This window comes from Hippichthys cyanospilos, chromosome 7, assembly GCF_059441005.1.
Source record: "Hippichthys cyanospilos isolate Australia breed blue-spotted pipefish chromosome 7, RoL_Hcya_1.0, whole genome shotgun sequence".
Classification (NCBI taxonomy): Eukaryota; Metazoa; Chordata; class Actinopteri; order Syngnathiformes; family Syngnathidae; genus Hippichthys; species Hippichthys cyanospilos.
Window position 1 is genome coordinate 18983245 of NC_142375.1, and position 20679 is coordinate 19003923.

General features: G+C 39.3%; 1 protein-coding gene across 1 annotated transcript in view; it reads right to left on the reverse strand.

Moving 5' to 3' along the window:
- sdk1b (sidekick cell adhesion molecule 1b) overlaps nt 1-20679 on the reverse strand; it is a 276164-nt gene that overhangs the window by 27149 nt on the left and 228336 nt on the right. The window contains exons 24-29 of the mRNA XM_088419820.1: nt 18098-18248; nt 15172-15406; nt 14524-14639; nt 11670-11856; nt 9128-9226; nt 3369-3563 (exon numbers count right to left, since the gene is read on the reverse strand). Of these exons, the coding sequence (XP_088275946.1) occupies nt 3369-3563; nt 9128-9226; nt 11670-11856; nt 14524-14639; nt 15172-15406; nt 18098-18248 (983 nt within the window). The remainder of the gene's footprint in view (nt 1-3368; nt 3564-9127; nt 9227-11669; nt 11857-14523; nt 14640-15171; nt 15407-18097; nt 18249-20679) is intronic.

Sequence of the window (20679 nt, forward strand, 5' to 3'; positions counted from 1 at the left end):
TTCAGCTTCATTTCTATATAAATCATCTTCTTACGTTTCTCTTTAACATCACTAGCAATCTTGGGACCCATGGCTAACCCATTCAACTTTGAATTAAGCAGTAAAATGCACTGTAAATACGGTTTTGTAACCACTCTCGATAGACCAAAGCTTTACCATTCCGCCATTTTGAAACGAGTGAGGCCGACCAATAGCAGACCAGCATTTTTGTGAGGAGACACCGACCAATAGCAGACCAGCATTGTAGTGACGAGTTGCATGGAGGCAGTTTGACGGGCATCAGAAAATAAGCGCAATTAACTAAAAACGCCTGCAGATGGAGACAAAACAACACAAATACAGCCAACCCCCTTGGGTCATGACAGTTGTTTTTGTCAGAAAACCGGGAAAATACTGTAAATATTAGACGAAAAAACTCAGTATTCCACATCGCAACATGAAAAAAACGTAAGCCAGGGATGCTCTAACACAGGGGTCCACTGTACTACGTTTTTTCGCCCCCTCATTTTTTCTGCTTTAAGGCATCAACAACATTTACATTTTCAAACTTGCTGGTCAGTGCGCATGCGTATGATTCTACTAGTCGCACCACTCTCATACGTCACTAAGAAGCTGGTCTGCTGTATTTTTAGAAAATAGGGCTGGGCGATATGCTATTTCTCCCTCCAAATCTTGATTTTAACCAGTTATGGTGGATGATTATGATTTTAACTCACTCAATCCCGAAGACATATTTTTTCCATTTTCTTTGTTTGTTTCTTTCATATGTTAAGAGTCCAGACATTCAATTCCTTCTTTATTTTTTGTAGGATATAAAATGTCTCATATGAAATCAATTAAGTCCTAAACCAATCAACAACTTTAGGATGATAAGATCGTATTTGTGAGAACAAGGGCTGTCCTTTTATGAGCATTAACCGAAGTGTTTACCAAGCCAGGTAGAGGACACCAAAGCCTTGGATGTGCTCCATGACATGAGCAATAAAGCGCAACAACAGAAAGGATCTGATCGCCGTCGGCATCCAATTCAGGAATTCTCCTTGCAATTAAAACGTTTGTTGCCAATTGTTTTTTTTAAATCTCTCCACGACAAACATCTCCCGTGGAAAGGGAATAATATTTTACGGCGCAACTATTTGACACACAGACACACGCAAAACCTCTGGCAATCACAGAGCCAATTTCGTTTTGGGGGGGATTAATTCGGCCCGTTTGCCATCATTTGAAAGAATTCTCAATGAGGCTCTTCTAAGTGGGCCTTCATGCCAGTGAAGTGGAACAGCCAAGCTATGAATTGTGGTCCTGAGAAAAGCAGATAGTGATGCTGTTTATGTGTGTGTATATGCTATCTGAGCCAATTAAAGTGCAGGAGAATGGCCGAAAGAGCTGGAGATGTGACATTATCACTTGACCCTTGCATGTTAAGATAATCAACATAATAGACTTGAATATTACTGTATTACTAAGCTTACGGTGTTAAAAGAATTAAGGCAGGAAGGTTATATATGAGAGCCGCATTCAGAAAAGTTATTAATGACTATCGCCTTTCTTTGTTTCCGTCACATAGTGGGTGAAGGTTATTCATCTATTCATGGGACATTTTTTTCATGAAAGAAGTCGAGATGGCGAATTGATGAACACAATGCACCCCAATGTCGCTCCGATGTTTATCAAATCGCTAATATCTTGTCTACTCAAAAGAACTTGAATGACAAGAAAAGAAGGAATTCATTTTTCGTAGCCGACGTTGACAAGGTGTCGCTTTTAAATCTCGATTTTGAGTCTTGTGTCCCGAGTCCCAACCGATTTTGCCCAATTTTTTTGCTCCTGATTTTATGTAGGAGGCTTCCCGGAATCCACTTTACTTTTTTTTCCAAGTTAGGTTGTTACTTGAACCCTGAGCAACCGTGATGGCATTTTTAGCCCCTAAAAAAAGGCAAAAAACGCAAAAAAAAGGGTATGGCTGGTATTAAATTAATTGTGATATTAATCAGTTACTTTAACACATAATCAATAATCAAGTAATCGATTACTTTAAGACTTGATTAGCAAACTTGATTGCTTAAGTTTTTAATATTCTAATTACTTCAGTGCTTAATACTTCCTTAAATAAAGTGCTCAATTACTGCAACACTTAAAAACCTAATTTACCTGACAACCTTCTTCCTACTTAATTACTTTAGGTACCGCATTTTTCGCACTATAAGGCGCACTGGATTATAAGACGCACCCTCAATTAATGACATATTTTAAAACTTTTTCCATATATAAGGCGCACCGGAATTTAAGGCGCACCCTCAATTAATGACATCTTTTAGAACTTTTTCAATCACAATATAGTAATACTCAAAGTAATAACAATAATAACTCAAATAATACCTCTAAACTCTCAAAAGCATAATAACTCAATGTCAATATGAGCAACCTTGTTCAACTGTAAACACACAAAAGAATCCCAATCTCAATATCGATCCATATATAAGGCGCACCAGATTATAAGGCGCACCATCATCTTGTAAGAAAAAAATAAGTCTTTTAGGTGCGCCTTATAGTGCGGAAAATACAGTAATTACTGTACCCCATTACTTAATTCACCAGTAGAAATAGTCACCTTACATGCATAAAAAAGCTGGATTTTGCTGCTTCATTCTTATTCCACAAACACAACTATCATAACACTGAGTTTAGGTTTGTGGGGCTGCATCCAAAATATTTTTGTTAAAACAGAAAAAAAAGGGGAGGGGTCAACTTCCCCTTTAAAAAAAACACAAACGTTCCTATGATAGGTTAAGCGCCCAATAGGTTAAGCGTCTGGGTTAAAAGAAAAAAAAAAATCAGGAGTCAGATAGTGCGGATCTTGAAAAGATGATGTCATTCCCAGTATGGCCAATTTAAGCTAATAACATAGCCGAGTGGCTGACGCACGCACCTGATGCGTGTAGTGGCTGATTTGATTTGAATGATATGAACTGGAGCGGATTTTAAAGAGGCTGTCGCTTCCGGCGGATCGGGCGCTTTCCATGCTGATGACCCGCTGCCTCGTTTTCGTGTCACACGCTGTGCGCGCCTCTGTGAGTATTGTTTTATTTTCCCATGCATCATTTTAATTGCGCACCGGTTCCATTGCGGACAAGCGCATTTCTTTGCAATGAATTTAACATGAGATGAGATGTTGCGTCGTAAACACACATCAGCGAGTTATAGCATTTTGCAGGTAAATGCATTATTTCACTCCGACATTTTTATTCTTATAGTTTTATATATATATATATATATATATATATATATATATATATATATATATATATATATATATATATATATATATATATATATATATATATGTTGCAAGTTGTGGTCAAGTTTACCTCTTCGCTCCGTGGTGACCACCAGGGCAACGTGTTCCTGGCCCCATCCCACGGCCGTGCGAGCCACCAGTCGGAACACGTAGCTCTGCTCTGGTATGAGCCCGGTGACGGTGAACTGGCGCCCGTTGGAACCCACCTCCACTGTGGTCCACTGCTGGCTGTCTTTCTGCTCCAGTCGATAGGCAATTTGGTAGCCTGCGACAAAATCAAGAGGATAAACCAGGGATGGACCGATTATTAGTCGTACCGATTATACGGAGACGATATCTGCCATATTAACTCTGTCACTGTGAAATCTCATTGTCCCGCTCATGCGGGCATCTGATTGGTTAGCTGTTATTTTTAAACAGTACAGTATTTGGACCGTGGTTTTGCATTTTCCAGTAATTGTTCTGAATACTGCAGCTTTTGTTTAATAAGCAGGTTTCGAACAATGTATTTTTACATTTTTTTGCTTATGTTGTTACACATGTTCAGGATATGTACCGTCGTTTCCCACATAAGAAAATTCTGGACAATGCAAATATAATTTCTTACGAGAGAATACTTACTGTACTGTATTTGCATTGGTTTGTCTTGAACGATTGCAGGCGTTCCATGCTAACATATGGTAATAAAATGTGAGGATGGATCAATGAGTTGCCGATTCACTGTGATTTTAAAAGTCACGGTTATTTAAAAATGTCCAAATCTGCAAAAAAACGGTCAGTTGCCTACATTTGCCTCAACCAGCACCTGCAGTGTGCAGCGGCAGCCTTCTCTTATTGTGCATCCTATGAGTCCTCCTCGGCTCCAACAGCCAATCACATTAAGAGCTGCTGTTGTCCACTTCCTGCTTCAACGGCTTCGATATCAATAGAATTTTGCTACAGCGATGACCTTTTCCTCTGTTGATTGAGAGATCCTTAGCAATTCCAAAATGTTCTGTTTTACTGCAATAGATATTCCTTGATTTCTTGAAATGAATATTGGCTTTTAATATTGGTTATGTTACTCCTGACAGTCTTGGTATCTGCCCTGAAAAACGCATATAGTCAATTTTTAGGATAAACCTTATGTTTGTATCTGTCGCCAGTGGCCTGTGTATTTTTTGAAAGTATCTTCGGCAAAGTGGAGGAAATTTATCGTCGCCGTGATAAACAAGACTAGACCTATCACATTCTGACGTTCTCATATACTGCATATGTACAACTTCTCATCTATCCACTTGGCTGGGATTTACTGTCTACATGTTCTTTCTGTCTCATGTGCAGCAGGCCATGTAATAAGACTCCTCAACACATACAGTATATATTGCACACACACATGCGCCCGATTCCATTTTCCACAAGTCACTCAAATCATGTCATAAAAACAATGCGCTGTTATGCTAAATAGTCAAATGAATGAGTGCTTTGGGACGTGTACAAGGAGGTACTTCTTTTGACATACGCTTCTTTCAAATGTTGGTAGAGGAACCAAGAATGTTAGTTAGAAAAATGGGGCTTGGATAAAATGAAAAAGGGTCCGAAGGAAAAAAATATTTTGCCAGGCCCCCCCTAGAAAAGAGGAACACCCCCCCCCCCCCCCCCCCCCCGTCGATGCACTGAATATACAGTAAATAAGATTATTATTGCTGAAAATTGTTTAAGTATACCTACACATGGATCCTTTTTAACATTAACAACAGAAAAACACAATATACATCAACTTTCAACAACTGCTAATTTTTTTTATTGCGTTTATACTGGTTATAGCTTAGTCTAAAATGGAAAAAAAAGAAGCAAGTGCACCAAAGTGCCTGAAACTAAAAGAAAATGATGAAAATGATGACTTTATTGCAATTATATTCCACATGACAAAAACAAAGCCTTTTTCCTGGGATCATCCGAGCCCCCCCAGGGCGGCCCGCCCCACTATTTGAGAAGCACTGTCTTAAGCAAAGTTAAAAAGTTACTAGTTTTCCCTCACTACTTCACGGTTAGGTTATATCAGTGCTTCTCAAATAATGGGGAGGGCTCTCCAATGATTTGTTTTTGCCACGTGAAGAGTAATTGTGATAAAATAAGGATTGGCATCTTTTTTTCACTTTAATGCACTTGGGTTTTTTTCTGCTTAGACAACTAAAGTTAAATGCTGTAAAAAAAAAGTATTAACAGTAGGTTTTTTGTATTGTTTTTTTTCCTCGTGTTAATGTTATAAAGGATGAAGTATTGTATAACGTATACTTATACAGTTGTTATGGATAATAATCTTATGGTCAGCGAAGCAAGTGGGGGGGGGCGCGAAATGTTTTCTCTATCCTTGGGGGGGTTTTGCAAAATAAAACTGAGAAGCACTGGGTTGTTTTGACTTCACCCCATTGCGGATTTTCATTTATAACCATAGCTTTTTCTATTGTAGGTTTGGGTCGCTATTCTTCTTGAGATTTTTCTTCCTTTTTAGTCAAACCAGTCCACCCCCCCAAAAACAAACAAACATTCAAACAAAAAACAAAACAAAAAATCAATTTTATTTAATAAAGCAAAGACAAAACTGGGAAAATAATTTTCCCTGAGCATCCCCACAATTACACATCCCTCACTCTGAAAATTCTTATGAGAAAAGGCTGAGCGCTTGGAAACGATTGCTTGACTGTAAAACTGTGTCGATAATCTGCTGACAGGCCGCTAATCTGCTTGCGTTTTGTGATAATCTTATCAGATAGTCCGATTGTTTGCTCAACGTAAGCGGCGAGCGAGGCAGATTACCGGATAACGACGAGATGGCAAATCCGCCAGCATCAAAACAATCGCTTTTGCGGCTCCGAGTTATGTACGGGATATCTCCGGGACATCCCTGCCGATGAGATCCACGCGGATAAATCTCCATTACAAAAGGGAGCTGTGTCATTTTTGTAAAAAGCCCCTCTCGCTTTTTTTTTTTTTTTTTTTGCCATGGGAAAAATGCAGCGCATAAATATTTAACGCTGGCTTTTGGCAAAATGTGTGTCTATGGCGACGCTAGCGGCTCAGCGTGCTTGGCTGCGCTTGTATAGTTCATGAAATACTCATAACGGCTGCAAGTTAACAAGCTTGCGAGGGTATTTTTAACATCTTTCTACGTAGTGCTTCAAAGAACATACAGATGTCTTGTAGTGCCCGCGTTGAAATTAGTCAACGCTCTTTTGTAAACTAGCTCATATTTGAGCTGGATTTATCTCCCTAAAAAAATTTGACCCACGGAGTCAAACAAAACAAGAGTCTCATGAGTTCCATTATGACAGTTTATTTGCTTTGAAAAATTGTAAAATCTTTTTCTTGTTTAAGTATTCATTCTACACTGCGCCCACTAAAGACAATATTCGGAGTAATTTTTGCATTTGTAGAATATAAATTAGGGAGCAAATTCCACAATTTTTCTGAGATGTTCCACTTATTTAGACATTTTCAGCAGTGAAAATTTCGTATTTTCCCAATAGTTTTTAATTTGATACCCATTCTTACATGTACACATATACACATTTTCCACTTCCTGTCGACTGAAAATTGGCTGAGGGGTCAGATAACGAGCGCTTGTGAATGTCACATGGCCGTGTGATATATTATATATATATATATATATATATATATATATATATATATATATATATATATATATATATATATATATATATATATATATATATAAAATATATATATATATATATATAAAATATATATATATGTAAAAAAAAATATACACAAAATACATACACGCATATAATTATACGCATACGTACGTGTGCATCTGTATATGATTTCTCCAGCCGTGGTGTCATAAATGATGGTATTATGAGGGGTATTTATTCAACATGGACATCACTGAAGGGGTAAGCATAAAATGCACGGACCACCACACATACATATATATATATATATATATATATATATATATACATATACATATATATATATACATATACATATATATATATATATATATATATATATATATATATATATATATATATATATATATATGTAAAATAGATTTAAAAATAAAGCATTTTTGCAACACGTTCTCCTTCAAACGGCGTTGTAGTCATTCTATTGTGCAAAAATGGCCACAAGGTCAATATGAAAACAAGACAAACACACACAGTATCGGAGACTTAGACTTCTCAAGGTTTATACTAATAACACTCATATTAACCGTCCGTTGCAGAAGATAAAGAATACATGCATATCAGTGTACTGAGTACGGGCTATAAAAACTGGATAGAATCAAATGAATCACTGAGCAGTTGTGACTATATCACATAGTGCTCTATAGCCGTGCTCTATAGAGTGTTAAAGGACACACAGTAGCTATTATTCCGAAAAGGCACCTTGCGCCAAATGAGACCGCGCACTTTATGTGGCCTTTGCCCCTATGCCTCTATTCATAAACGCACACACGCACATCACGGAGCGGAGCAAGGACACAGCGGGATTACGGGGCTCATGTGAGATTCTGTCGGGGACCGCCATCGTTCTAAACGCCTTCCTGCTTGCATAAACCTCCAGCATCATTCACACTGTCCTGCTCAACTCACGGCCCCGCTGAGAGGACAAGTGTTTCTGCACCCTCGACAAATACACACAAACTTGCTTCCCCGAGGAAATATCTGTCATTTTATACACCTGAAACCTGACCAATTATGTGCTGTTTCCGATTTATTTTGCATGCTGTGTCTGACAGGTGATGTATTTGTATGCAGATTTTCCTTTGTGGAACATACAGTAGCACGTGAGCATACGGCTTGTATGCGAGCAAATGAAAAGCAGCTCCGATTCTGGCTGCAGCCCAAAGATTTTTGTTTATATTTAAAACTGCAAAATAATGATGAATTCAGGACTAAATAAAAATGAATGTTTCTTGTTTTTAAACTTCTGTTGGCATTTAAACAGCCTCTCCTGGGCTCTTCATTTTGAATAACAATTAAAAACTAACTAATGTCATCACTTCTATTTTATATTTTTGGAACCTATTCACCCTCCCAAAAATAAAAGGATTGCTTTGGCGCCATTTTGTTGCCAGGGAAGTACTTTTCATTGAAATGATGTTACTTCAAAGTAAAGTTTTTTTATGACATATTCAAAGCTATGTGATATAAAATATTCAGTCACATTTTTTGCACCTATATGACTGTGTGTGTGTGTGTGTGTGTGGGGGGGGGGGGGTGATTAAAACCTACATAAATATGGATAGAGCTTATGCTCAGAATGTTACTCTATTCATTTATTAATGTTTCATTATTACTGCCCTTATTGCTCTATTACTGTTTTCCTTTCTTTTCTGTTTTATTGCCTACCTTATTATTTGCTCGATTGTGGAATGTAGTCTTCTCCGGCAAGTGAACTGAATAAGAATTTCATTGTCTCGTATTACTATGACAATAAAACTCTTGAATCTTTTTCCCTTTTCTCCACACTTAACCATTTTTTTTTGTGACTTTGTTTTCTAGTCGTTCTCCTGCTGACGCCGCTCCCTCGTTGCCTTGCATTTATTAGACCGAAGACTCTAGACGCCTTTTGTCTCACTTTGATTTGCACTTTGTGATTTCGGTTGTACTTTTTTGGATGTTTTGTTCCGCGCTTGTCGTGCGGCGTTTGTTCAATAAACCTTTTGCTACTGAACTCTAGTCGCGTGTCTGGTTGGGGTCCTTATTCCGCTCGTGTTTTGAACACCGAGATTTGTCCTTCGGCTCGATTAAAACAAAACCGCTGGGCGATAACATTTGAACCCTTTCTCTTTGTGCGTGTGTGAGTCTTTAGTACCCAATATGATGCCGTTGGGGTTTGCGGGAGGCTCCCACACCACCCTTGCTGATGACAGACGGACCTCTGGAAACACCACCCTGACAGGGGGTCCTGGGACTAAAGACGGGAGAAAAAAAAAAAAGAAAAATGTGAGTCGGCAGCCGAGAAGTCCTCTAATAATATACAAAGAGCTGCAGAACATTTCAACATCAAGCACTAACATTAAACATGCGACTATATATGAGGCAGCGCGGAAGCGTTTGCCCGCACACGAACGGTATAGAGTGTCTTATAAATTTTTAAGTCGTACCTTGAAAGATGCAAAAAATAGAAAATGTAATTTTCTCTTAACCCCACTGCGTCTGCCTTTGAACCTGATAGAAGCGCATGTTCCACACATCAAATACATGTCATTGTGACTCACACACCCACGTGCCCCTGAAGAGACACACACACACACACACAAGCACACACACGAGCGCACCACGCAGGTTCATTATACTACGACAAATTGACTTGTTCAGGTTCTACCCTGAAATGAGAAAAACTTTTCAAATGTGACAGTGCTCGCTGATGTGTGTGTGTTTGTGCTGATGTTTTATTATTTAAAAAGGGCAGTAGAGGTTGCCGCAGTGGTTACTACCCCAGAAACAAGAACGCGCGCAAACGTGAACACCCTGACGCTTCAGTCGGCGCTTACAGATGAACTGGAGCACCCTTGTGTGGAAAATGGAACCTCGACTTTCAAAAAGATGCTGGAGTGTGCCTGCGGTGCATCCAAATTTGAGGGGATATAGTACTTCTCAAATAGAGGGGCGCAAGTGGGGAGTATGACCGTGGGGGAACAGGTGTTGCTTTTGCCATGTGAAGTGTAATTGCGCATCCACAACACAAGGTGGTGCACTGGCTCCTTCATTGTCAAGGTCTTTTAAACTTTTCAGTTGACAGAAACAATGGAAATATATTTCACAGTGACGAAAAGATCAGACAGATCGTTGTATGCATGAATATTTATTAATGTGACTTTTTCTGAAACCTGTATAAGCCCTGTAGATAGGGATTTTAATGCTTATACTTAACTAGTTTAACTATTTTGAATAATTGCGATGCACCGCCTTAATCGAACAATGCATTCCCTAAACTGTTTCTCAAAATTGGAAGCACATTATTCGTCCAAAACGGCTTGCTAGGAGGAAGAAGGGTGGAGAGTAGCTACAACTGCATATTATTTATTATGTTCTCTATATATACATTTTAATACAGCAACAAAATGTGTCTATGGCAACTGATTAGCTTACCGGGATTGTCATCAGTGTGCTAGCAATTACCATTCAAGGTCAACAAACACTAATTACTATTTATTAGGTTACAATACATAATATGTACATTACACATGTAATTTTGTAAGCGGAAGAAAATAGATGGACGGATGGATATTGTTCTTAAAGTCACTTATAGATGATGCTAAAACAATATTCCATCAGTAAACTTGAGAGTGGAGCTTCCTGTTGGATACTATCAGGTCAATAACTTCCTGTTGTTGTTCTCCTTGACAAGCAGATGTTTTATGCTTGGCTTCTCCCTGTTGGTGAAAATCTCATCACCTACAAGCAAGTCACTTACAAGTAGATTGTAGTGACAAGTTATATTTACAGCACTAGTGCTTTTTGGGAAGTTCTTACCTTTATTTTGGTGAGTTCCATATGCTAATTGTCATGTTTGTTTGGGTTAGTTGTTTATTGCTTACGTTATTTCGGGTTTCTGTTTTTGTGGGGTTCTGTTTGGGTTCATGTGGGTTTCGTTAATTTAATTTGTTCCCCCTGTGAGTCCACGTGTTTCCGCCCCCCGTGTGGCATCCAATCGGTTTTCCCAACCTCTTGTTCCCATCCAGCTGTTGCGTGTTTCCCTATTTAGTCTACGTGTATTCAAGCCCCAGTTTCGTTTCAATTATTTGTCAGGTTATTGTCGTTTCTTGGTAGTCCTTCGTCGCTGTTGAATTCACCTCGTTGTCCTCCTCGTTCCTCATGCTCCCAGGTCATCCTTTCGCTCTCTCCCTGCTGTTCCCCGTGAGTTAAGTTTAGTTTCGAGTTTTGATGCTACTTTATCCGGTTTTTGTTTTCTTTTTTGTTCCTGCCATATTTATTTATTAAACCTTAATTTTTGTGAGCCCGGTTCCTCTCAGTTTTCTGCATTTTTGTGTCCCCCCCCTTCCTCGCCTCCACTCACCATGCCATGCCGTAACACTAATACTGCCTTTAACAAAAGCCCACTAAGTAAATAATCAGTCTTTTTAAGCAACAGTATCGGCATCAGCCACAAGGTGGTGCACCAATCTATAGACCTGATGAGTAGCGTGTTCTGATTCAGTAAACGTTCACTCGAAAAGAAAGCTCTATTGCTCATCCTGTTGTTGGTGAACAAGTGGAATTTTGGTTGAAATCTCATTTAAAAAAGACCTTTCCGCTTTTTCGTCTTTCATTGCCTTGTTTTTGAGGATATGAACGGCATGCAGCAAACTAAAAGCAAGTAAATACTTTTTTGTTGTTGAAAGGGTTCCTACCGTCTTCTTTGGTTCTCAGTAGCACAGGGCTGCTGGGAGGTCCGTCGCCCATCCTTGTGTACGCCAACACCTGCAGTGTGTACACCGTATACCTCCTCAGCACGCCGAGAAGAAGTGACATGTTCCTTTCTCCTTCAGCCAAAAGAACACTGGGGGGACGTTCTGAGTCCTTCTCCGAGTACAATACCTGAACATGCACGCAGGTTTCAGGGAAAAAAAGGGAAAAAAATAAACATAGCCAACCTTCATTCATTGTGTTTAGTCAAATGCTTAAGAACTGTGCTTCACAGTGCAGATGGCAAATGACCAGAAGGATACTGTGAGGGCAGTGAAAATATTAGAAGGCAAAAAGTGGACAATAAATAGAATGGTGTCTCAAAAATGTTGGTAGGGCATCAAATGGAAGCATTTAAAGAAAGTCCTCCTGAGTTCTCATCCGTGGCACTGAAAGAGTTAATTCATTTAGTACCAGCCATTTTAGAATTTTTAGATCTGATTTTAGATGAACTTTCAAAGCAATTGAATATCTGGATCTTATATAAACAAACAAGAACAAAAACGTAAAAATAGGTCTCTGGCATTGAATGAGCTAATTGTGAGACATTTTAGCATTTTTAGATATGATTTTAGATGAACTTTCAAAGCAATTGAATATCTAAATCTTATATAAACAAACAAGAACAAAAACGTAAAAATAGGTCTCTGGCATTGAATGAGCTAATTGTGAGCCATTTTAGCATTTTTAGATCTGATTTTAGATGAACTTTCAAAGCAATTGAATATCTGGATCTTATATAAACAAACAAGAACAAAAACGTAAAAATAGGTCTCTGGCATTGAATGAGCTAATTATCCAGAGTGATTGATGAAAATCGTGATTTGGGGGGGGATTAAGAATAAGTGTCATTAAATATCATATTTTTGGTCAAAATTTCATGTTGGACCATCTCAGGACAACTCAGCATCAAGGGGTTGGCCTGTTGTCAAATATTTTGAAAGGGGTGTTCCATCCCTTGCCTGAAATACTGAAAGAATGACGTGGAAGTAAACGACCCAAAAATCGTCAAAACACTGCCCAAAGGTTAATCAAAACAAATTGGAAAGGCGATTCAGCTCCACAAAATTACTTGCAAAGAAAAACTCAGACGCAGACGTGCTAACTACCAGTCCACCGCGCTGCGAATTTATATCGAAGGGGGGAAAAAAAAAAAAAAAGTCTCCTTCGGCTTCTCAAACTCGCTGTCTCACCTTACAAAGAGCGCGGGAAGGGAAATGTCAGTTGTGACTTGAAGGGAGCACGAAGCAAAAAGTCAGGAGGTGCTGCTGGCAGCTGGCAGAAGAAACTATTGGACGCGTAACGCCGAACGGAAGCGAGCGCTGCTGGCAGCTGCTTGTCATCTCTCAGCACAGTGGGCACGCTCGCACGCTGCCACACACACCAGGGAACAATATAAGTGTGCCATGCGCTCGGGGGCCAACGGATTATATAAGCAGATTTTTTTTCTCTCTTTTCCAAATCTCCAAACAATGGATGGTGGAGTTATTTTGTTTCCTGCATATTACCATGCGCATGTCAACACAAGTGGAGACAAATCCCCCTTTATTCATCCCCTTTGCAGATTAAGACGCGGACATAATTTCTCCATCACATTAGCCAAAATAGTTTTGTTCTTCTCCGTGGTGTAAAAACACAGACGCACAAAGCTACATGTTGTCTCTTTATGATGGGATCAAAACAACAACATACATTAGAATAAATCCTCGGGGGATGCGTGGGGAAGGCTGAGAAAAGCAGCGGTTCGGCGCGGGGAAAGAAAAAAAAAAAGACGAGCACATCTTGTGTTGGACTAGCTCTTCTATTTATCTATGTCCTGATTTCGATGAAGAGATTTGCGACACGCTGCAGGTTTGATAGATTGCGGTTTCTTATGGTGGGATGACAAGCAAATGATGGATTATCTACGTTTTTGCTTCTGTCATGTCAATGCATCTTACTGTGTGTTAAGACCTTAAAACTACTTCCTCTTCTTTTTTTTTTCCAAACTAGAATTTTGGAAGAAGTTTGTCAGGCACAAAACAACACGCTCATGAAAGCTTTTATTTTATTTTTTTTAAAAACAGCAGACAACTAAAGATTTAAATCTTGAGGGCTTATGTTTCATGTACTGTATTTTTCACAATATAAGGCGCACCTAGAAGCCTTATTTTTTCTTAAAAAGCTGATGGCTTATAATCAGGTGCGCCTTATATATGGATCAATATTGAGATTGGGATTCGTAGATGGGGAATGAAGTGATAAAGTAAGCTTTACCAGTTTCTTTTGTGTGTTTACAGTTGAACAAGGTTGTCATATTGACATTTATTATACCATTGAGAGTTTAGTTATTATTTGAGTTATTATTGTTATTACTTTGAGTATTATGATATTGTGATTGAAAAAGTTTTAAAATATGTCATTAATGGAGAGTGCGCCTTATAATCCGGTGCGCCTTATATATGGAAAAGGCTTTAAAATGTGTAATTAATTGAGGATGCGCCTTATAGTGCGGAAAATACGGTATGTTTTTCTCTAGAGAGGAAAACAAACTAATAATACTTCAGCAAAAATATCCTGAGATGAAATTCTAAAATGAAAGCATCTATAAGCCATTGTTCAAGTTGCAGGAAGTTATAGTTTGAAGTTATCTTTAAAAAGAAAAAGAAAAGAAAAAAACACCACTGCAGTTACTGGACATTACATCATGTCTGGCATTTTTTTTTGGGGGGGAGGGGGTGTTGTGTGTCTGGGTGATGCCTGGGAGGCGGGGGGGGGGGGGGGGGGGGTGTTAATGGTATGTGTGTGTGTTATGCGCACCTTGTAACCGAGGATGGCCCCATTCCGCCTAGCCTGAGGGACGGGAGACCACGTGAGCAGAATTTTGGTGGAACTCACGGCATCAGCAGTCACATTGACAGGCGGTCCCGACGGGACTGCGAGACACGAAAACACACACACATTTGGGTGAGTGCTACTTTGCACGAGCAATCAATCTGGTCCTTTATCTGAATCACCTCCCTGATTCCTCCAGTTCTCTTCTCAGTGAGCGAGAAGTCGACAGGACCCAGGGAGGTGATGTGTGGAAGCGGGTCAGCTAGTGAAAAGTCTAATCGCTCTTTTATGTGTCATCTTAAAGACTGAATATAACAAATTTCGCCTCAAAGCCTTGACACAGTAGTTAAGACCTTGTTCACAAATATCTCCAAAATAGTAGGGAAAAATTTAGATTATTATGAATAAAGAAAGTTAATAATAAAGAAAGAAAGTTGACCAAGTCTGGTAAGTCCACTTTGAAAATACGTTGACTAAAAAAATCCTCTGTAACCATGTTGGTGTTTTCTACATTGACATTTTTGTTGATTTGTGAAATATTGCAATGGCGGCAAGGGAGAAAAAACTCCCCATAAAAAAGGATGTCCAAAGTTTTGGATAATTTCTAATTAAAACATAAGCTTAAGTTCTTACCAGATTCAGCGGTGCGAGCGGAGACAGCGTCGCTCCACGGGCCAGGTCCAATGGAGTTGTAGGCTTGTATTCGGGTCCGGTAGTGTGTCCAAGGGTCCAGTCCCTCTACGGTGACCTCGCCCGCGGCCCCCTCGACCTCCACGGTCCGATCCTCGGCCAGGCCGTCCGTTCTGCGCACGCGAAGTCGGTAGCCCACTGTCTCCGGGCTGCCGTTGTACTCGGACTCGGGGAGAGGCTGGAGGTCATTGATTGGGAGGGAGCATTATGACTACAATAATATTTGCTAATCTTATTTATGGTCATAGTAGCAAGTTGGTGGGGGGGGGGGTTCTCTTTCCTACAGGGGCTTTGCAAAATATAATTAATAAGCACCCAACATAAGGTAAGTATAAGAAAGTAAATACATAATCTGGAGGTGTGCAACTTAGTTGTCCTTGTGTCTAAATCCGATACGAATGTTTAAATTTGACTATTAACAAAAACACCAACAATGTCTAAATTGTGTCCTGAAATGTTCCTTATTTTTTTCCATTTAATTTGTCCCACTTTTTCACTTGGTCAAAGCAGGTTTTTCCTTAAATATTAATGAATTACTCTTAAATATCCATCCATTTTCTAGAGCCGCTTATCCCCCACAAGGTTCACCGGCTTGCTGGTGCCTATCCCAGCTGACTTTGGGCAGTAGGCGGGGGACACCCTGAACTGGTTGCCAACCAATCACCAATCATGCAAGAATATGCAAAATTAAAGCACGGTTTTACCACCAAACACAGTTTACTTTCTGTCACCAAATTGTCAGGTTGTCTTTGAACACAAAAGCTAGCTATGAAGTCATAATTTTGCCCCCACCCAATAAAAAAATCCACGTGTGTACACAAATTGACAAAACCCTCTACCAACGAGGATGAAGCTCAAGTATCAGCTGCCGTGTCAGAAAAGGGACACGGTCAGAGAAGCATTTTGCTCCTGTGGTCATTTGAATGACACAGCACGTGCGGGACTCTTAAGTAGATATTAAAAAACCTTTTACAATCTTCTCCCCTTTGACATCCCATCTCCTGATCACCCTCCTCTCCTATGTCCCATTCACCCTTCATCATCGTCTTTGTCGTCACCCTCGCTTCCGCTCTCATTTCCTGTCACCCTCACCTCACGTGCCCCTTTACCCTTTATGCTTTGTCACCTCAATTTCTGCACCGTGTCATTATTTATTACCATCCATTCGCTGTGTAAAAGAACTTCCACGGAATACTATAGCGGGCAACGGACACTGCTTATTATTGCACGGTTGGCATCAAATTTGACTTTTCTTTCTTTATCTAGGCGATAACAGCGCTCGGAATGCTCCCCTGCTCTCGGCCTTGGATAGCTGCGAATGCTGCGTGCTGGCATAAAAGTAAAAATCAAAAAAATCAAATAAAAGCCGTTGCTATGCCACACAGGTAGCTGCATGCTGCCAAAGTTTGATTTAACAGGGCAACGCTCTCATTCCGATCCCTTAAATGGAAAAATTTCTCCGTGTGAGATGTTGGCGAGAGACGGGAGCGAGGGAAAACAAAAACGGACTGTAAAAATAAAATGACAATGTTGCGCAGGGAGCAGGTGATATGACAGGATTAGGGTTTGCACTAATAAGCAGCAGAGATGTTGCTGGAAAGTAACAAAATACAAATATTCGGCCTGGAGTGGTGAGAAAAATAAGTACCGTAAGTAAAAAGGTAATACTTAAAAAAAATCTATGTGCTGTTCAAAATCTGCGACGGTAAATTCACATAGTATCTGCCTTTTCTTAGTGTCCTTCAAGCAACAAGAACTTTAGTTTTCATAGGTTATGGTGGCAACATGTGTTTTTTTTTGCCTGATGAAAGACTACGTTTCCTCAGAACACAGTTTTTTTGCCTGATGGAAGACTACATTTCCTGTAAAATACTAACACATAGCGTTGTGAAATCTTTATTTCCCGGTCAGCTGCATTTGAACTGAATTTAGGTTCTAGAGGCTTTGCGAAAGATGAATAGAGTTGCGGTAATAAATCTATGGTCTTTTTTTTTAACCTACCCTATATTGACTCATTCATTCCCAAAGACATTTTCATGTTTAAGAGTCACGACATTCAATCCCAGATACTTGCTTGTATTTATTTCAATTTGTTTTTCCTAGTATATAGAGTCTAATATGATTTAAATACTGAAGTAATCAATTACTTTTGCTGATTAAGCACTCAAGTAATTTACTTTACTTTCGGTTAATGTGTGTCCAGTGCTCGTTTTACCTGGGAAAACTGTTAGGTCCCCTGGACTCGCAATACTAAAAAACTCCGGGTCCCGACAGAAATGTTTGGAGTCCCATACATTGCGCAGTAAAAATTACTATAATTGTAATTAAATTTAAGTAAGTTCAAATATGTCTTTGGGATTGACTACGTTAATGGCTGAAACAGTACACTTGTGCTCAAGAAACAGCAATGGCGCTATCTTGTGGTATCTTGGTGCTAAAGTGAGTTGTAAAACTTCATTGCGACAAAAATGGAAAACTTTAGGCAATTACAGTAGACTATACAGTTTTTAAATGATCCATTGACGGCTATAGATGTCCAAGATCCGTTTTTACTAGAACAGCAGTGAAGGAGTTAACTATTCTACATGTCGCTGTATATTGAAGAATAAAAAAGCATTACTTAAAGAAAATAAATAATGCTGCCATTTTACGGAAGGGAAATATATCTCATTCACTGCCATTGACGTTTAAAAACGTCAAAGATCCATTTTTGTTGGGCTGGAAGTGAATGAGTGAAATAATCTTGATTATTTAGTCCATCATTTTGGCCCCATTTGATTCCAAGTTAGTGTTGGATTTGGTGCGCAATACCTGCGCACGCACAATACAGCCTGAGCATCGCATAGATGAGTAGTTTGTATGCGGGTACCTTCCACCTGAAGCAAAGGCCGGTCTGCGTCGGAGACAGCACGGTGAGGTTGGACGGGTACGTGTCAGGGGCCGCCTGTAAGGTTTGGATCAGCCTGGAGGGGCCGCTAAGGGGACTGGAGCCCACGATATTCACCTGCTGCATCCTAAACCTGCGGAGAATACGCGAAACCGAGTAAAGGTAAGTCAGCAGGCGGGAGATAAAGTCAGGCTGCTGTTGTTGTGAAGGATTTAGGAGTTTGCACGAGAAAGAAAATCCAGCAAAATTATGTGATTTATCGCCGGTTGCTTTCGTGTTCAAAAACGCAAGTACGTAGTCGAGATACGGTTTTATTTCTGTTTTTAAACACCCAATAGTGATTGAAATTTATATTTAAAATACATAGTAATATTATTAAATCAAACTTAACAAATGAAACATTACATTATAATTTTTTTTTTACATTATGGTGCAATGCAGGAATTCAATAGGATATGATAGTAAAATACATACTCTTATATAAACCACACTTTTGTAGAGGATAAAGAATATATGCCTGTGAGTATGATTAGATTATTTATCTACATGTGTCATTCCACCATATGTATTCATATCATGATTGAAATAAAATCATGACGATTGATGCTAGTCCAAGCATTAGGCCAAAAGACCAAAAGCTAAGTGTGTGGGTTTTTTTTTTTCAATACACAAAGTATTATCCTGTTGTTTATTGCCATTATATTATGACCATACACTGCTCAAATGTCATGGTTGTGACCAAAAAGATGATGCTTGTATGTATGTAGAAAAAAAAATCATAGTTTGGGTCATTTACATTTTATGTAAATTTTAAATTTCAAAATGTACGGATTCATTGTGAACAATTACAATCACAGTTAAAGCATTATTTATTGATTTTAAATCTGGTTTAATCTATTTGTATGCACCGGGCTTCTTGTGCTTGAGGTGTTGCTTACCACAGAAGCAGCTCAAATTTAGCTTACCACATAAATGCAAAGCACTCAACCATGACTGCAACGACAGCTAATGATAGCAATGCCAATATGGCGAGCCACTGCAAAGCTCTATGCCAAATTAAACTTGAGAACAGCCCGAGTTTGAGCAAGTTTGCGACGGACAGGATGGAGGATTTATTTTAAAAAAAATCTGAATTTCTAACTATATGGCTATTGACAAAAGAAAACAATTCCTCTCGATGGTGGGACCTAAAGCTTGCAGGCAGCACTTGGGACTCAAATACTCTAAAAAGGTACGGCGCACATGATTGTCCTTTAAACTTAAATGGCGACAGTCCATATATCAATAAATTAGATGCATAATCACTCAAAAGAAAATGAAGTAAAATTCTTTGTTCCATCAAAATAAATAGTATTTTTAAAGATTTATACACCCATTCTAAATATCACAGTTATTTCTCTTAGCATCAGTTTTTATATTGCTTAGACCTGCTCATGGAAATGTAGTTCACGCTTTTTCCGAGATGTTTGTTTTTTGCATATACGCAACGCAATTCGCGTACATCACACCTTCCCTGGCATATCACACAACATGTAAAGAGAGCGAGAGAAAAAAAAAAGTGTGAGGCTGCAGCTGTGTCACCAGCTACATATTTAGTCAGGGAGAAAAAAAAACAAAAGCAGAACAAGCAAACGTGATAGCATATATCCATACCCTCACATGGCAGCATTTGCCGCCTGAACACATGCAGCCCAAATGGGCATAAATTGTCAGCGTCTGTGCAGCTGTTTGGAAGACGGGCTGAGAATGTGAAAAGAATCAACGCACAAGTGCGCCACTTCATGCGATGTCCCGGCAGTGCGACGTGCGACAACGCAATCCCGCTGCGCCCACCTGTGCGCGGCATCATCCCATTACAGTCGAACGTGAAAATAGAAAATTCACGCAGAACGCATGCTAAACACAAAGACACAGCTGGCATAACAACATTTATATACAATGGGTCCCCGGTTTACGAGATTAATCCATTCGCGGTTGGGATCGTAACGCGAATTCGCCGTATGGCGGGCAATCCAAACCTATGTTAATTAGCTAATGCATTTAGAACATATTAAAAATTGGTATCAATCTTGAGACCCATGGCTAACCAATTAAAGTTTGAATTAAGCACTAAAATGCACAATAAATGCGATATTGTAAGCACTCACACAAGATCAAGTCTTTAGGCAGCCATCTTTGTGACTTGTGCGCCGACCAATAGCAGACCAGCATCTTCGTGACCCCGTGACACCGACCAATAGCAGACCAGCATTGTAGTGACGTAGGGCAGTGATACATAGTGACGTATGAGCGCTTGCCCCTAGTAGACACGCGTCCACACAGGCCGCCATGTTTGAGAAGATAAGTTGTTGTCTTTTTATGTCGTAAGGCCCAATAAATGGCGTAAAGAGGGGACAAAAAAAAAAATGTTGCGGTCCACGCAGTAAGGTGAAAAAAACTTTCAGGCAGGGATGTTGTAAACGGGGGTCCACTGTATATATATATATATATATATATATATATATATATATATATATATATATATATATATATATATATATATATATATATATATAACATTTCTA